Source organism: Phodopus roborovskii, unplaced genomic scaffold (assembly GCF_943737965.1).
Source record: "Phodopus roborovskii unplaced genomic scaffold, PHOROB, whole genome shotgun sequence".
NCBI lineage: Eukaryota > Metazoa > Chordata > Mammalia > Rodentia > Cricetidae > Phodopus > Phodopus roborovskii.
In genome coordinates this window covers 23,050,295-23,065,724 of record NW_026126416.1, presented here as the reverse complement: position 1 = coordinate 23,065,724, position 15,430 = coordinate 23,050,295, and the positions used below count along the sequence as shown (strand labels likewise).

General features: G+C 41.1%; 1 protein-coding gene across 1 annotated transcript in view; it reads right to left on the bottom strand.

Annotated features, from left to right (window-relative positions):
* Nucleotides 1–15,430, bottom strand: part of Dnaaf9 (dynein axonemal assembly factor 9) — a 116,747-nt gene that overhangs the window by 83,092 nt on the left and 18,225 nt on the right. The window contains exons 4-9 of the mRNA XM_051183366.1: nucleotides 11,503–11,627; nucleotides 10,057–10,153; nucleotides 8,401–8,507; nucleotides 4,836–4,913; nucleotides 2,390–2,488; nucleotides 922–977 (exon numbers count right to left, since the gene is read on the bottom strand). Of these exons, the coding sequence (XP_051039323.1) occupies nucleotides 922–977; nucleotides 2,390–2,488; nucleotides 4,836–4,913; nucleotides 8,401–8,507; nucleotides 10,057–10,153; nucleotides 11,503–11,627 (562 nt within the window). The remainder of the gene's footprint in view (nucleotides 1–921; nucleotides 978–2,389; nucleotides 2,489–4,835; nucleotides 4,914–8,400; nucleotides 8,508–10,056; nucleotides 10,154–11,502; nucleotides 11,628–15,430) is intronic.

Genomic DNA, 15,430 nt, shown 5'->3' with positions numbered 1-15,430 from the left:
CGAAAATATAATGACAATTCTTTATAAGGTAAAATTTTAACAGAAATATAGCTTTTAAAGAGTCATAGTGGCTGGACTACTCAAATCCAGTAGACAACAGAACAGCTACCAACTTCTAAGTACCTTTCAGGAGGGCAGGAGGCGGAGGCTGCAATGGTTCCCTATCATGCCACCTCCCCATGCACCTGCCAGTCCTGTTGTCTTGTCTCGACTTTGACTAGACTCCCAATTCCTGCTCACTCCGTAAGTGCTCTAAGCAACCCCTTCAGACAGTTTTTGTCAGAGAGCTTTCCTCAGAGCCACCAAGGAAACTTCACATGTAGCATTTAGAAAATTAAATGACCATGACACATTTCTCCCCCCCCCCAAAAACTTACCAAGCTAAGTTACACTTTAAACAGAAGCTGTTTTGTCTGAAACCCAGGAAGGTGGTTTGTCTATTAGCCTGGACTGGGCTTGGGGAAAACTGTGATGTGTCTCCTCTACCCACTCCTCTACCACTGCTTACTGTGACAAAGATGCAAAAGGCAATGCTCAGAAACCTGTACCACCCCCATCTTCTGCAAGGTGCTCGGTTCTTAGCTTAATTCACCTTACCCCCTCAAAATACTGCTGTCCTTGTCTGCAGTTGCATATTGTTTCATTTTGCTTTCCTGTGCTAGGAATAGAGTAAAAATTCCTTTCTTTTAGATTGAAGTACTTTATCTATAATATTTTAAGAGCCATTTTACTAAAAGATCATAGAAAAATGAAGCAAATACAAAAGAACAAAGCACCAAGAAAAATGAATCACAACTTTGGAGTTCTTATGCTGTAACTACAGTCAACTCACACTCTGAACTTGGACACCCCATATTCAACACTCCCGTTTTCAACTCCATTTTCGCTATTACCATCTGCACCTCCTTCCCAGGAACATACCTGTTCTCAGTAATATGGCTGGAGATCATTCCATGACTGAAGTAGCTTCTGAATGGCTAAAAAAGAAGCCAACATCTGATGTAAGACAATAGCTTGACAATAATAAAACTTTTCACATATGTGTATATTACATATACATATCAGGAGAATGAGCAGTATGGAACAGAAAGACTGAGATGTATACGGAGGATAAGAACACTGAAAGATAATGTGGTAGATAAATCATGAATTTGGGATATAGCAACGAAACAAAACACTGAAAAAAAAAAAAAAAAAAAAAAAACAGAAAAAGTTGCCAGGCCGTGGTGGCATACACCTTTAATCCTAGCACTTGGGAGGCAGAGGCAGGCGGATTTCTTCTCTTTCTGAGTTTCAGGACAGCCAAAGATACACAGAGAAACCCTGTCTTGGAAAAGGGGGGGTAGGAAGGAAGACAGGGAGAGAGGGAGAAGGGGGAGAGAGAGAGAGAGAGAGAGAGAGAGTGTGTGTGTGTGTGTGTGTGTGTGTGTGTGAGTGTGTAAAGTAATCCAGACTCCAGATTAACTCCCAATGGTCAGGAAGGGGGCTTGTTCTGGGCTACCATGGTTCACTGAAGAATGGAATAGTGACAATTTAAGTCCAATTTAGGCTCAAAAGCAAGCTCAAGACAACTCTTGTGATTTGCTTCTGTTGAATAGTGTTTGTGACTGTTCTGTTCCCTGGATTTCAATCAGACAGTTCACTTTAGTCATGAGGTGTGCCTTAGCCTGAACCAATGCAGCCCTGGAAACGCATGCAGGCTTGGAAAGGGAAGCGCTGCACTCATGACCACAGCTCGGCTGGTATTCAGAGGTACAGAATTATTAACTAGCAATACCTACTGGTTGGAGACACCACCGTGCTGAAGGGTGAATATCCTTCTTATAGAGATGCTGTCACAAGAAAAAAGTATTTCTGGGGCATAGGGGATTGAAACCATGGCCTTGAATATACTGTGCCTACCTCTGAACTACACTTCCAGTTACAAAGCATTATTTTTATAGGCAAGGGAGGGGATTTCTTTTATGACATGTAATCTATAGAAATGATAAGCAGCCAGCTGGCAGTAGTGGTGCCCGCCTTTAGTCCCAGCACTTGGAAGGCAGAGGCAGGTGAATTTCTTTGTGAGTTTGAGGCCAGCCTGGTCTACAGAGTGAGTTCCAGGACAGGCTCCAAAGCTGCAGAGAAACCCTGTTTTGAGAAACCATAAAAAGAAAAATAAATGATAACCAAAACAAACCTCTTCAGTGGTATTATCTTGAAAAAAAATTTAATAAGCCAGGCATTGAGGTACTTGCCTTTTACCCTAGCACGTGGGAAGGCAGAGGCAGGGAATATTTGTAAGTTCCAGGCTAGTCAGGGCCACATAGTGAGACCTGTCTCAATGATAAATTAACAACAACAACAAATTAACCACTTTCCTTTCTCTTTATGGCTTTCACTCACATACCTCACCCGCCTGAGATTCTGAAAGTTCCAGCAGGAAAGGGATTTCTGTGTCAAAATTAGCAAAGAAGCTTGTCCACTGATGCTCAAATGATACCAAGTCCTATTTAAAAGAATAAAAACAAACAAAAAACACGGGGTCACATGAGAGGCACATTAGAGAATAGGAATCATGAACTTATCTTAAACACCAGGCTGCTCTATATGTGGATTATTTGTTTGTTTGCTTATTTGAGACAGGGTTTCTCTGTGTAACCACTCCACCTGTCCTGAAACTCGCTTTGCAGACCAGGCTGGCCTCAAATGCCCTGAGATCCTCTTGCCTCTGCTTGCTTCCCAAATGCTAGGATCAAAGGTGGGTGACATCACTACCTGGCCTATATGTGGATTATTTATTATTATTGAGAATATCCAGAAAAGAAACATCTATGCAGACAAAGTAGGTCTGCAGTATTACTTGGGGAGTGGGACTGCACATGGACCCAGGTAACTTTCTGGGTAGGTAAAAACATTATCTTTTATTATTGTTGTTCTTTTTTTTTTTTTTTTAAGATTTATTTATTTATTTATTATGTATACAGTGTTCTGTCTGCATGTCTCATTTCAGGCCAGAAGAGGGCACCAAATCTCATTAAAGGTTCTTGTGAGCCACCATGTGGTTGCTGGGAATTGAACTCAGGACCTCTGGAAGAGCAGTCAATGCTCTTAACTGCTGAGCCATCTCTCCAGACCCCTGCTGCTCTATTTTTAAAGACAGTGCTTTTATTATGCAGCACTGGCTGGCCTGGAATTCTATATATAGATCAAACTGGCCTGTCTCTTCCTCCCAAGTGCTAGGATTATAGATGCCCAGCCTTCACTAGAATTCTTTGCTTATTGCTATCTATCTTTCTATCCATCCACCTCAGCTGCCTACACATATGCCTGTACACACGTATGAGATGCACCCACATATTTATAAAACTCTCAATAATCACAATGGGGGAGTTAGAGACAGGGTTGAGATAGTATCGTACTACGTAGCCCAGACTGACCTCAATTATCCTCCTGTCTCAGCCTCCTGTGTCCTGGGATTATAGACCTATACCATCATTCCTCACTAGATATTTTGATTAATAACAGACTAAACATATGACAGCATATACCATATAGAAGGACATCTCGCTTATATTTATATAATCATACTCTATAATGCTTACACAATGACAAAATTGACTAAAAACACATTCCTCCGTATCCATATCCTTATTCTCCATATCTGCTACTACCAGGCCTTTTTTATATTTCTTAAAATTTATTTATTTTTATTTTACGTGTACGACGAGTGTTTTGCTTGCATGCCTGGAGTTCACTGAGGTCAGAAGGGCTCCTCAGCTCTCCTGGAACTGGAGTTACAGGTGGCTCTGAGCCAACTCCAAGTGGGTGCTGGGAACCTAGGCCCTCTGTAACACAGTAGGCCTTAACTACTGAGCCATCTGTCCAGCCCCCAAATCCTATGTATTGCATATATTCACACACACAATGAAGGAAGCTCTGCCTACCTTTTAAAGATGTCTAGAATTAGGACCAAAATAGTCACAATGAACATCCCTAACACTCAACACAGACATGGAACATCTTATAGTAACTGGCTATAGGGTTAAAAGGATGTGTGAACCACTACCCAAAGACAAAGCAATATGAATGCCACCAAAAATCACAGTCCTAGTTAATTTCACTTACAAGTTTCCAAACTGTTGCTATGTTTTTAAGTAGCTGAGGCTAGGCCTGGAACTCTCAGAGCTCTACCAGGCTGTGCTTCCAGAGGGCTGGGATTAAAGGCACGTGCTCCCACACCCAGATGAACAATTAATGACTGAAGGCTTGGCAAATTATAGTCTAGGGTGGGACACATTTTTGTAAACAAGATAGCTATAAAACACAGACACAGCCAGTTTAAACACTGCCTGGAATAGCTTTTGTGCTACAATGATATTGCTGAGCAGTTGTAAGGACCTAGGCAAGATATTAAATTATTACTCTCTAGTCAAAAGGACAAGTTTGTCACCTCTGTTCCAAATCTTAGTCTCTCTAGGCAATTTGTCACCTTAATTTTTCATACTACAAAAGACAGCTTCTCCATTGTTGTATTAAAGCCCAGTACAACCACCCCTTCCCCTGAAAAAAGAAACAACAAATCATAAAAAATCTTTAGGTGAAACTAGTTGCATCCCCAGGCAGGAAGCCTAGGCTTTCCTCAGGGTGGAAGAGGAAGCCTCATTCCCCCAGATTTTCTACTTTATATAATCATACTCATTGAGTCCAACACAATCTAGGAAGGGGCACTCTGCTTTCTGATGAAAGCAACTAAGATGTTCCTTGCATTTCTTTAAATTAAATACCTTGGGTGGATAATTGACATGGCTAGGATAATTTAATGTAATTATGTTAAATGCGCTTTGGCTCCTTACTTCTGAAAGCATATTCTCCAGAGACATGGGATCCATCCTGCTGTAGACATTCCATAGACTCAAACTCACATCCTGTAACTGCAACAAAGCAAAGGGCAAAACAATGAATTAAGTCAAATCTCTGGGACAGCCAATTGCTTCTGATCTTCAAAAATTACTGTCTTGGTATAAATGGTGTTACTAGAATAATAAACCAAAATTATATTAATTATATTATTGATGATACTGTGCTATTTATAAATTATTAATTTTGTTAACTGTATTTATTACTATTAAACTAAAGCATTATTAACTCCATTAGAACAAACCAAAATTTTATTAATCATTAGATCCTATACAAATTAATAAATGTTTTCTAATTCAAAAATATTTTCAGAATCTTCAGTATGTCATCTGATTATATTCAATGATGGCACATATACATTTATACATACAGGCACATAGTTTTTTCTTTGTAATTTTAATTAAAATAATACATGCTTATGATTTTTTTAAAAATCAAATAGTATGAAATATTTAGAATAAGATTTGACTCCTCCACTTTAACCTTCTGGAAGCCCATTAGTCTCACTCAAAAACAACTAGAGCTTTTTTCTTTGTTATTTACGTCTATATTTTAACATCCTTTCATTTATGCAAAGATGCAGGTCTTCTCTGTCATCCCACCCCATACTTTCTCTATGCACACATACTCTAATCACCTTTTCAGTTACATCATTAGTTGTTAACAGCATCATACCAATACAATCACACATATTACCACACAAATAGCAGGTAAAGCTCACTTCTATCCTCCTCAGGTGCACTTACTGCTCCTTTTTTTTTTTTTCACTAGCATACTCTTTGCTTGTTTGCCTTTTGCTTTAATTTTTTTTGAGACAGGGTCTCAGACCATGAGCTCTGGCTTGCTTTGTATCCTGTCTGGCCTTGACCGCATAGCTCCTGTCTCCACCATGTGAGAGCTGGGATTAGCAACTCAATCTTAAACTTTTAATAGGCCCACCCAGTCTGCTTACTCCAGGGTTTCCCAGCAGAGCCACTACTGTTATCTCCTTGCCTGGGCGAGGCTCCTGGCAGTACAATGCATGGCGCATCCCTAGCCTCTATGCAGCACATTCCTTTTGTGCTTCTCCTTCTCTCAAAGCCAAATGTTTGGGGGCAGGAGAAGACAACATCACCTCCGAGATTCACTCTGAGATCCAAGTAACCCAGAGTTTTCTCAGCCTACTGAACTTTACTACATGAAAGGAAGAGAATCTTCATGAGCATGCTGATCTTAGAAGCTCTACTTTTTGGGACTAGGATGAGCTTTGCCTTGCCTTCCCCCCACCCAAGAAAAAGTCTCTTGATGTCTCCTGGGCTATGGAGAACTTGCTGGTATAATTTGAATATGAAATATGTTGAACACAGGTTGGTAGGTGATGGTGCTATTTTAGAAGGTGGTGGGAACTTCAGGAGGTAAGGTCTACCAGTCCCTTCCTCATCTCTGCTTCTGTGTGCCGTGAGACCTGCCACACGATCCCACTGCCATGATGATCTCCTTCACCATGGCAAGGATTCTGAACTAAAATTTATGGAAACCCAGGCCCAATTAATCTTGTTCTTTTGATTGTTTCTATCAATCTGGAACTTAGTCATGGTGATGAAAAGTCCAACTACCACACCTATAATGTATCCTGTCTCAGACTCTAACTCTTGGGATTACAGCCATATACCACCATGTACAATCTGCTAAATCTTTTTCTTGTGTGTTTGTTTTTGAAATGGGATCTCATGTAGTCCATACTGCCTTGGAACTCTATGAAGCCAAGGATGGATGACCCAGAATCTCTGATCCTCCAGCTTGCTCCATCTCTCTATTGCAACCAAGCACATCCAGTTGTACAGTAGGCAAGCACTCTACTAACTGAGTTATACCCTCAGCCTTGTCTCTCTTTCTTATTATCCACCTTTCAATTGAAGAGCTTATGTTTGTTCATGTATAAGCAAACAAATGTTCATTGTTCTCTCATTTTTATTTAGTATTTGCTGAGCATATCCTTTTTTGTTGGAGGATCTTTTTTGAGACAGGGTTTCTCTGTGTAACAGCAGCACTGGCTGTCCTGGAACTCACTCTGTAGACCAGGCTGACCTCAAACTCACAGAGATTCGCCTGCCTCTGCCTCCCGAGTGCTGGGGTTAAAGGTGTGAGTCACCACTGCTCAGCTATAATATCCTTTCTTTAGGAAGTTAGTAAATTTAACACTGCCAGGTCACAGTTTCAGCACCTTAACAGTAAGAAGGAAGCTAGAGCCAAGGAAGTCCATTCAGAAGAATTTCTTTCTTTTTCTTCAAGGAAGGAAAAGTTCTCTAAAACCATGACTCAGTTTAATTCAGCCTACAAGCCAAGCCTGGCTTCCTTTCTCATATCAAGGAGCTCTCCTATCAGATGACTTTCTTTTGGGCATGGCCACACACTAAATTAATCCAAGCAGGCACAGAACTAGTGATCGTCCTGTCTTGGCTTCCTGATGGCTGGATTACAGACATGCACCATGTTTGGCTAAGACAGGGACATTAAGATTTATAGTTTTATTTGATATTCGATATTTCCTCCACGTGGCCCACCCCACCCCTGCAGGCATGATCCCACAATAAAGATTTACATTTACCCTTCAAAGGTTTTAGAGGGAGGGTATGTCTTCCCTTGTGAATATGACTTCACTCTATAACACATCTAAGAAAGAGCCGAAGCCCTGTCTCATTGGACTGTATCAATGGTGTGGCACTTCTTAATGTCACTCTAGGTACACACACACAGGTTAGGAGCACAGGCTCTAAAGACAGATCACTTGGGTCAGGCCCCAGCCCTGTCTGTCACTCACTCACTAGCTCTGTGTCTTTGGGAAAATTTGTTTAAGCCCTCTGCTAGAGAAACACAAAACAGTACCTACCCCCCGATACAAATCACAGAGAAACCCTGTCTTGAACACCCCCTCAAAAAAAAAAAAAAAAAAAAAAAAGATGAAACCAACATAACTATTATTGTAAAATGGTTCCCTTCCTGTCTACTGTGGCCAGATTCCATCCAAGTTCCCTTTGAATGTGTGGTCATTTCAAGTAACACTGTAACTACAGTAAGTAATCTTAGCCTGACAGAAAAGTAAAAAGTCTGCTTCAGAGAGTGTGGTGTCCCCAAGCACTTCCTCGGGATGTTAGTCCTCTGACTTGCTTCTAAAGGCACCATTCAACAAGAAGCCCCCATTCCTAGCATGGCTTTCTAGTGGGTCAGGTCATATCAGTTGGGTCCCCTGGGGCCACATACATGCCACCCTCCTTAACCTATACTGTGAATGAGCATTTTTCAGACTCACTCTCACTCATTAATCTATCTCAACAGATATTTACTGGTCATCCTCAAAGGCAGGAATGGTGACATACCCTTAATCCCGGCACGTGGGAGGCAGAGGCAGGCAGAGAGATCTCTTATGAGTTCCAGGCCAGCCAAGACCACACACTGAGATCTTGTTTTAAAACGAATATTCACTTTGTGACAAAAAACAAACATACTAGTTTCCATACATACCTCGTATTTCATGGTAAAAAATCCGTCTCCTCCAATGCCTTCAAGTGCAAAGGCCTGTACAATTGGCCACTTCTCTACCACAAACATATCAAATATCTGTAAGTGACCTAAAGGAATCACATACACCAACACATGTCAAATACAATCCTCGATGCAACAGTTTGAACCCAAGCTCATGTGGTTAGGCAGGCATTGTTTCTTACAAGTTTACCAGGACTTTCTTTAGCAAAGCAAGTATGAACATATAAGAGGATTAGATATTGAAACTAGAAATATAATGCAAAATTCAAGAAAAATTAAAATCACAAGCAAGGAACATAAATTCAGACTTCTTTATAACACATGTTCACATTTTGGTTTTCTTAAAAAAAAAAAAAAAAAGTAAGCTGGGCAGCAGTGTTGAACACCTTTAATCCCAGTACTCAAGGAGGTAGAGGCAGATGGATCTCTGTGAGATCTAAAGCCAGCCTGGTCTACAGATCAAGTCCCAGAACAGCCAGGACTACAAAGAGAAACCCTATCTAGAAAAAACAAAAAAAAACAAAACAAAAAAAACCCCAAAACCAAAAAGCAAACAAACAAAAAACCCCAACAACAACAACAAAAAAAAGTAAATAGTACCCTATTGCAACTGATTTGTGCCATTTAATGAGTATGTTCATTAACAGACCAAAGTGCTCTCTGAAGAAACAGCCAATCAGATTCCTCAAGGGAAAACACTAAAATAAAAACGTTTCTTTCTGGTCAGGTGTAGTGGAATTTGCATTTAATCACAGCACCTGGGACACAGAGGCAGGTGGACCTCTGGCATTTGAAGTCATCCTGGTCTACATAGCTAGTCCTAGGCACGGAGTGGCTACAGTGAAACCCTGCATCAAAACACAACAAATCAAAAGCGGGTGTCCTTTTTGTAACAATAGTTTCAATGTTCAGTGTTTTTTTTTTTTCTTCCTAAAATATTAGCACTAATAAACTTGTTGATAGCTTCCCACCCCCACCCCATTCCTTGTCCTGTAAATATTTTTGTTTGTTTGAGATAGGGTTTCTAGGTAGCCTTGGCTGGCCTAGAACCCACTATGTAGACCATATTGGCCTTACACTTCTAGAAAGCCACCTACTTCTACCTCCCAAGTGCTAGGATTAAATGTGTGTGCTACCACACCTGGCAAAAAGATGTATTCTATTTTAATTATGTGTATGAATGTGTGTGGGTACCCATGCAGTCAGACATCCCCTGCAACTGGAGTTACCTAGCATGCCTAGTATAGCTGCTGAGAACCAAACTCAGGCCCCTGAAAGACCTGGACATGCCCTTAGCCATCTTTCTAGCCTCATAAGCATACCTTTTAAAAATAACTAGTCAAATTACAGTTTCCTACTATGAAGATGCATCATATCTATACGCTAAGTAATAAATGATACAGATTAGATGTTATCAGTTCTCCTTGACCACAGGAAGCTTGGTATGCTACTGTGATGTCTTCATAGTTATGAAGCTTGTATAGGAGTCCCTAAGTTTCATTCGGTTAATCCTTTGCCTTAATGAAAATGCATCAAGTGGTTTTTCCAGCCAAATATCTACCATGAAAGAGGCAGAAGCGTTCAACCGGCATACCATCCAAACAAGTTTCTTAAACGGCCGTGCCAGATACTCACCTTGGGAACTGTAAGGAATACCGATTCTACTGCAGTCTCGAACCATGTCCACAAAGCTGGAGATCTTAAATTCTTCTGCTGCCTCCTCATCTTCATACTAAAAAGGGAAATCAAAAGGAAGATGAGCTTTGATGAGATACGTCAAAGCGCATTTTCAGAGGCTGACTTAAACAGCAACTAGGGAATGCGTTTCTAAAGCCAATCTCTCCTATTTGTTGGTCAAAAGTAGTCTCCATTTCTTCATCTCATAAACAAAAAACAACTCCAAATGGACTGACTGAGACTTACATGGAAGAGATAAAACTTGTTCCTCCAAGTGTCCCCAACAATCACACGGAAAGAAAAGTTCTTAGTCATGCTGGATGGAAACTGAAGTGACATTACAGGCAGAAAAATCCCAATGTTCTTTCTAGTTATATTCTTTAAAAGAACCCAACGGGAACAGAAATAGACACCAAGAAACCTAGACATAAATGTCATAAAGTTTAAAAAAATTCTAAGCTTTACAGGCATGTCCAGTCTTTTGACACTGTAACCCAACGTTGTCACTTACAAAGTTTAGACTCACTCAAAAATCGCATAATCCCTGGGTGCATGCCTTCAATCCCAGCACTGGGAGGCAGAGGTATGTGGATCTCTGTGAGTTCGAGGCCAGCCTGGTCTACAAGAGCTAGTTCCAGGACAGCCTCCAAAGCCACAGAGAAACCCTGTCTCAAAAAACCAAAGGCAAAAAAATTGCATAATCAAGTTACATTAAAAATTAATAATCTGCTGGGCTTGTGGAACATGCCTTTAACTCCAGCACTTAGAAGGCAAATGTCAGGGGGCTAGAGATATGACTCAGAGGTTAGGAGCACTGGCTGATCTTCCAGAGTCCTGAGTCCAATTCCCAGCAACCACATGGTGGCTCACAACAACTTGTAATGAGATCCGATGCCCTCTTCTGACCTGTAGGGACACATGCAGACAGAACACTGTACATATATACTAAATAAGTACAAATTTTAAAAAGGCAGAGGCCAGCAGACCTCTGCATTCCAGGCCAGCCAAGGCTTCACAGTGAGACCCTGTCTCAACAAAATAAACAAATAAAAAGTAAGATCCCATAAGTAAATAAGCCAACATTAGCAGCTTTTCTTGTCTGCTGCAGCTCTTGGTCTGGAAGTTGGACAAGCCCTCAGGGGCAGTCCGTGAGCATGAGCACTGGGACAGCCTCCAGACGGTGGGGAGAGGCAGGTCAGGACGGTGGGCTCAGAAGCCCAGGGGGAAAGCCCCTCAGTCTCCACTAGGCAAACAACTACAAGTCTAATGGCGTACAGCTTTCTACTTGAATATTCATTTCTATGTGACCATACTCTGACACTGGATCTGGAATGTCTCTTAAGGGCTTCGGGTCCAAATCAACACTTTCCTGAGTGAAGTACTTAGCCCATTCTTCCTCCTCACCTCATTTTCTGTCATGCAGTGGAAATGTAAGTTTCTCCAATGTGCTACATAAGGCAAAAGGTATCGGTAGTTGACAGGATTACAGTACAGATGGACACTATCTGATTTAATCAATATAATCACATCTGTAAGAAAAAAAAGCAAAACACAAAACTGAAAAAGGCAGATTCTGCACAGAAAATAGTACCTCCGTTCATGCACAGGATTGTAGTTCGGTAATTCAGGGTTGCATGGCCAGGCCCTGGGTTCATTTCTAGTACAACAAACAAAGAAAACCCCAAAACCAAAACACATAGCTATTTCACAAACAATATAACAAAAGTCTAACTGTGTAATTATTTAACCAAGCAACAGGCAGGTATGGACAGTAAGGGTTTTTTAGTGCTGCTGCAATGCTCTTCCTATGATGGCCTCCTAGATGTGATAGTGTAAGCCCAAAATAAGTCAAAAGAGCAGGCTGCATTTCCTGAAACAGTGTACTGCAAGGTTCGGGGAAATCTGAGCTGTGGTACTGATTTAGCTGTGGTACGTTATTTAATCACTGACTGACTGATGACAGGGTGGTTGCATTACTGAAGGTTGAGCCTAGAGCTATACATGTTAGGCAAGTATTCTATCACACTAAGTTGCCTCAGCTGGTCTTGAACTCTATACATAGCCCAGGGAGGCCTTGACCAATACTCTTGCCTCAACCTCCCAAGCAGCTGTGATTTCAGGACTATGCCACCAAGGCCTGGCTTCTTTTCAGACTAACCTGGAATTCACTGTGTAGACCAGGCAGGCCTTGAATTTACAGCACTCCTTCTGCCTCTGCTTCCTAAGCGTTGGGATTACAGATATATATCACCACACCTAGCTTCACAACGGATATAACATGGCCACCCAGTCAAGAAATGGCACCAACGGCAGGGACTCCACACTAAAACCAGTGCAAAAATTCCTGGCCAGAGGCTCATTTGACTCCAGGCAATTGTGAGCCTGCACACTGTCAATGTTAGGAAAGGTTACTGTGTATAGCAAGTGAACTCTGGACACAGGAAAGGCTTGAAGGAAGGAAATACAGGCAAGTTAAAGAGCTTCTGGAAACATACCAACAGACTGCAGAGTTAGAACAGCCATCAACATTGGTAGATCAAGTAAATAAAGAAATCCCAAGGGTACAAAGGATCCCAGGCCAATTCAAGAAGTACTAGAATAGCCTGGGCATGGAAAAGGAAAACAGCCATAATTCCAAAAGAAAAGCAGGGTTCATTCAATGACCCCTCTGACGACAGTACCGCTTGACCTCTTTCTAACAAGAGTAAGCTGGGAATTGCCGAGTGAGAAAGGTGCTGAGAAGAACAACCCTCAGTCCCACAGGCCACAGAGCCCATCCTAAAACAACTGTACACGACCTGCTAAGAGAAATTCCATGACACCGAAAAAGTGGGGGCATCCATATACACCACACACACTCTACACCAATTCACTACACACCACACACACTAAAGTGTAACCTTTAAGATTTAGGATCAAAACACAAATGTTATACTAACAATTGCTAAACTGAATTACAAATTCCATATGCTCAACAGCCTGATATTTAACAGAGTAAACAGTCAGATAAAAGAAGAAAAAGTGGTCAGGTGTGGTAGCTTTAATTGTTTAATTCCAGCACTCAGGAGACATAGGTAGGAGGGTCTCCTTGAGTTCAAGGCCAGCATGATCTACATACATAGTGAGTTCCAGGGCAGCCAGACCCTATCTCAAAAGAAGGAAGAGGAGGAGGAGAAGGAAGAGGAGGAATGAAGCTGGGAAACTGGGCATTCTGGCACATGCTCATGATCCCAGTGCAAATTCAAGGATGCCACCCTGATTTAAACAGAGATGGCATTAAAAAAAAAAAAAACAACAACAACAACAAAAAACCAAAAACAAAAGGCAGCAGCAGGTGAATGAGAAGCAGCAGAGAACAAGGACGAGGAGGAAAGGACACAGAGTGGCAGGGTTGGCCAGATGTGCTGGCACAAGCTTTTACAAGGACAGCACATCTATATAGCTTGTTCCAGGAAGGTCAGAGCTAGCTACATAAAGAGAACTGTCTAAATAATAACAACAACATAGTGGTAGTAGTAGAATTAATGCAAATTCTTTTAAAAATATCTTTGAAAAGGAAGTATCTCATATTGGCCTTTTTCTATTCATAGTGAAGTTAAAGACAGAAGCGTGCTAGGTGTGGTGGCCCACACCTTTAATCCTAACACTGGAAACAAAGGCAGGAAGATCTCTGTGAGTTTGATGTCAGTGTGGTCTACATAACAAGTTCAGGGACAGACAGGACTACATTGTGAAACTCTGCCTTAAAATTAAAAAGGAAAAAAATAGAAGCACAAATCTTCTGCTTTTAGCTTTCTAACCATGTGGATTAAAAATGACTTCATTAATTTGGAGGGAAATGCTTATTTGCTAAGTATCCACTGTGCCAAATGACAGGATAAAAACAGAAAAAAGAAAGAAAGAAAGTACATATTGGATCTCTGTGAGTTCCAGGACAGCCAAGGCTACACAGAAAAAGCCTGTCTCAAAGTGACACCCCCCACATCTTTGGGAATTAAGCGTTTTCCTTAATTTTAGTACTGAAATATCCCTTGCAACTATGGTCCCAGTGAAATATGTAGTAAGTACAAGCTTCCAAAATGATTTCCAGAACACAGCAGGTAAGGAAGGGTACTTTATTTTACACCTGAGACTTCTCTTTATATGGGTGTTTTGCCTGCACGTGTGTCTGTGTATCACTTCTGTGCCTGGTGCCCAGAGAGGCCAGAAGAAGGCCTCTGAGCCCCGGACTGGAGTTGTAGACAGCTGTGAGTCATGGTACAGGGAATTGGATCCTGGTCGTCTGGAAGAACAGCCAAGTGCTCTTAACCAGCCCTCTAAAAGAAATTTTATTTTGTTTTATTCACGGCAGGGTCTCTCTACCTAGCACTACCTGTGTTGGAACTCATATGTAGACCAGGCCAGCTTTAAACTCACTAAGATCCACCTGCCTCTGCTTCCCAAATGCTAGGGTGAAAGGCTTGAGACAACTCACCTAGTCAAGAAATTGTAAATCAAAATCTGAAACAAACAAATGAATTAAAAAACAATTGATGGTGTCTCCTAGTAATGTCAGAAGCTACATCCATAAAAGTCTTACCAATATGACCACCCACACATGAGCAGAACAGAGGTATTACCAATGGACATGTCAAGGTAGACAGGCAAAAGCCCTTGAAACCTCAACTCTACACAAAGAACTATGGGAAATTGAGGAAAGCTGGGAACAGGAGAGGTGAGGTAGCCTTCCTCAGGGAAGAGCACACTAACTGCAAACGGTCAGCCCTAAAGTATTATATGGACTGAGGAGATTATAAATAGGTATACATATGTATACATATATGCATTCAATAATAATTTAAAAAGAAGTCATGAATCTGAAGGAAGGGGAAGACATGAGGGATTAGAGCAGTGGTTCTCAACCTTCCTAATGCTAAGATGCTTTAATACAGTTCCTCATGTTATGGTGAACCCCAACCATTAAATTATTTTTGTTGACACTTCATAACTATAATTCTGCTGCTGTTATGAATTGTAATATAAATATTTTTTTGGAGAGAACCACTGGTTTAGAGAGAAGAAAGGAAAGGGAAGATGTTATAATTTTACTTTAATATCCAAAATTAAAAAAGAGTCAGGCGGTGGTGACACATGCCTTTAATCCCAGCACTTGGGAGGCAGAGGCAGGTGGATCTCTGGGAGTTCAAAGCTAGCCTGGTCTACAGAGCAAGCAAGTTCCAGGACAGGCTTCAAAGCTACATAAAATCCCTGTCATGAAAAACCAAAAAAAAAAAAAAAAAAAAAAAAAAAAAATGTTGAAGTTGACAGTGGTGTTTCAGGCATGTAAACCTAG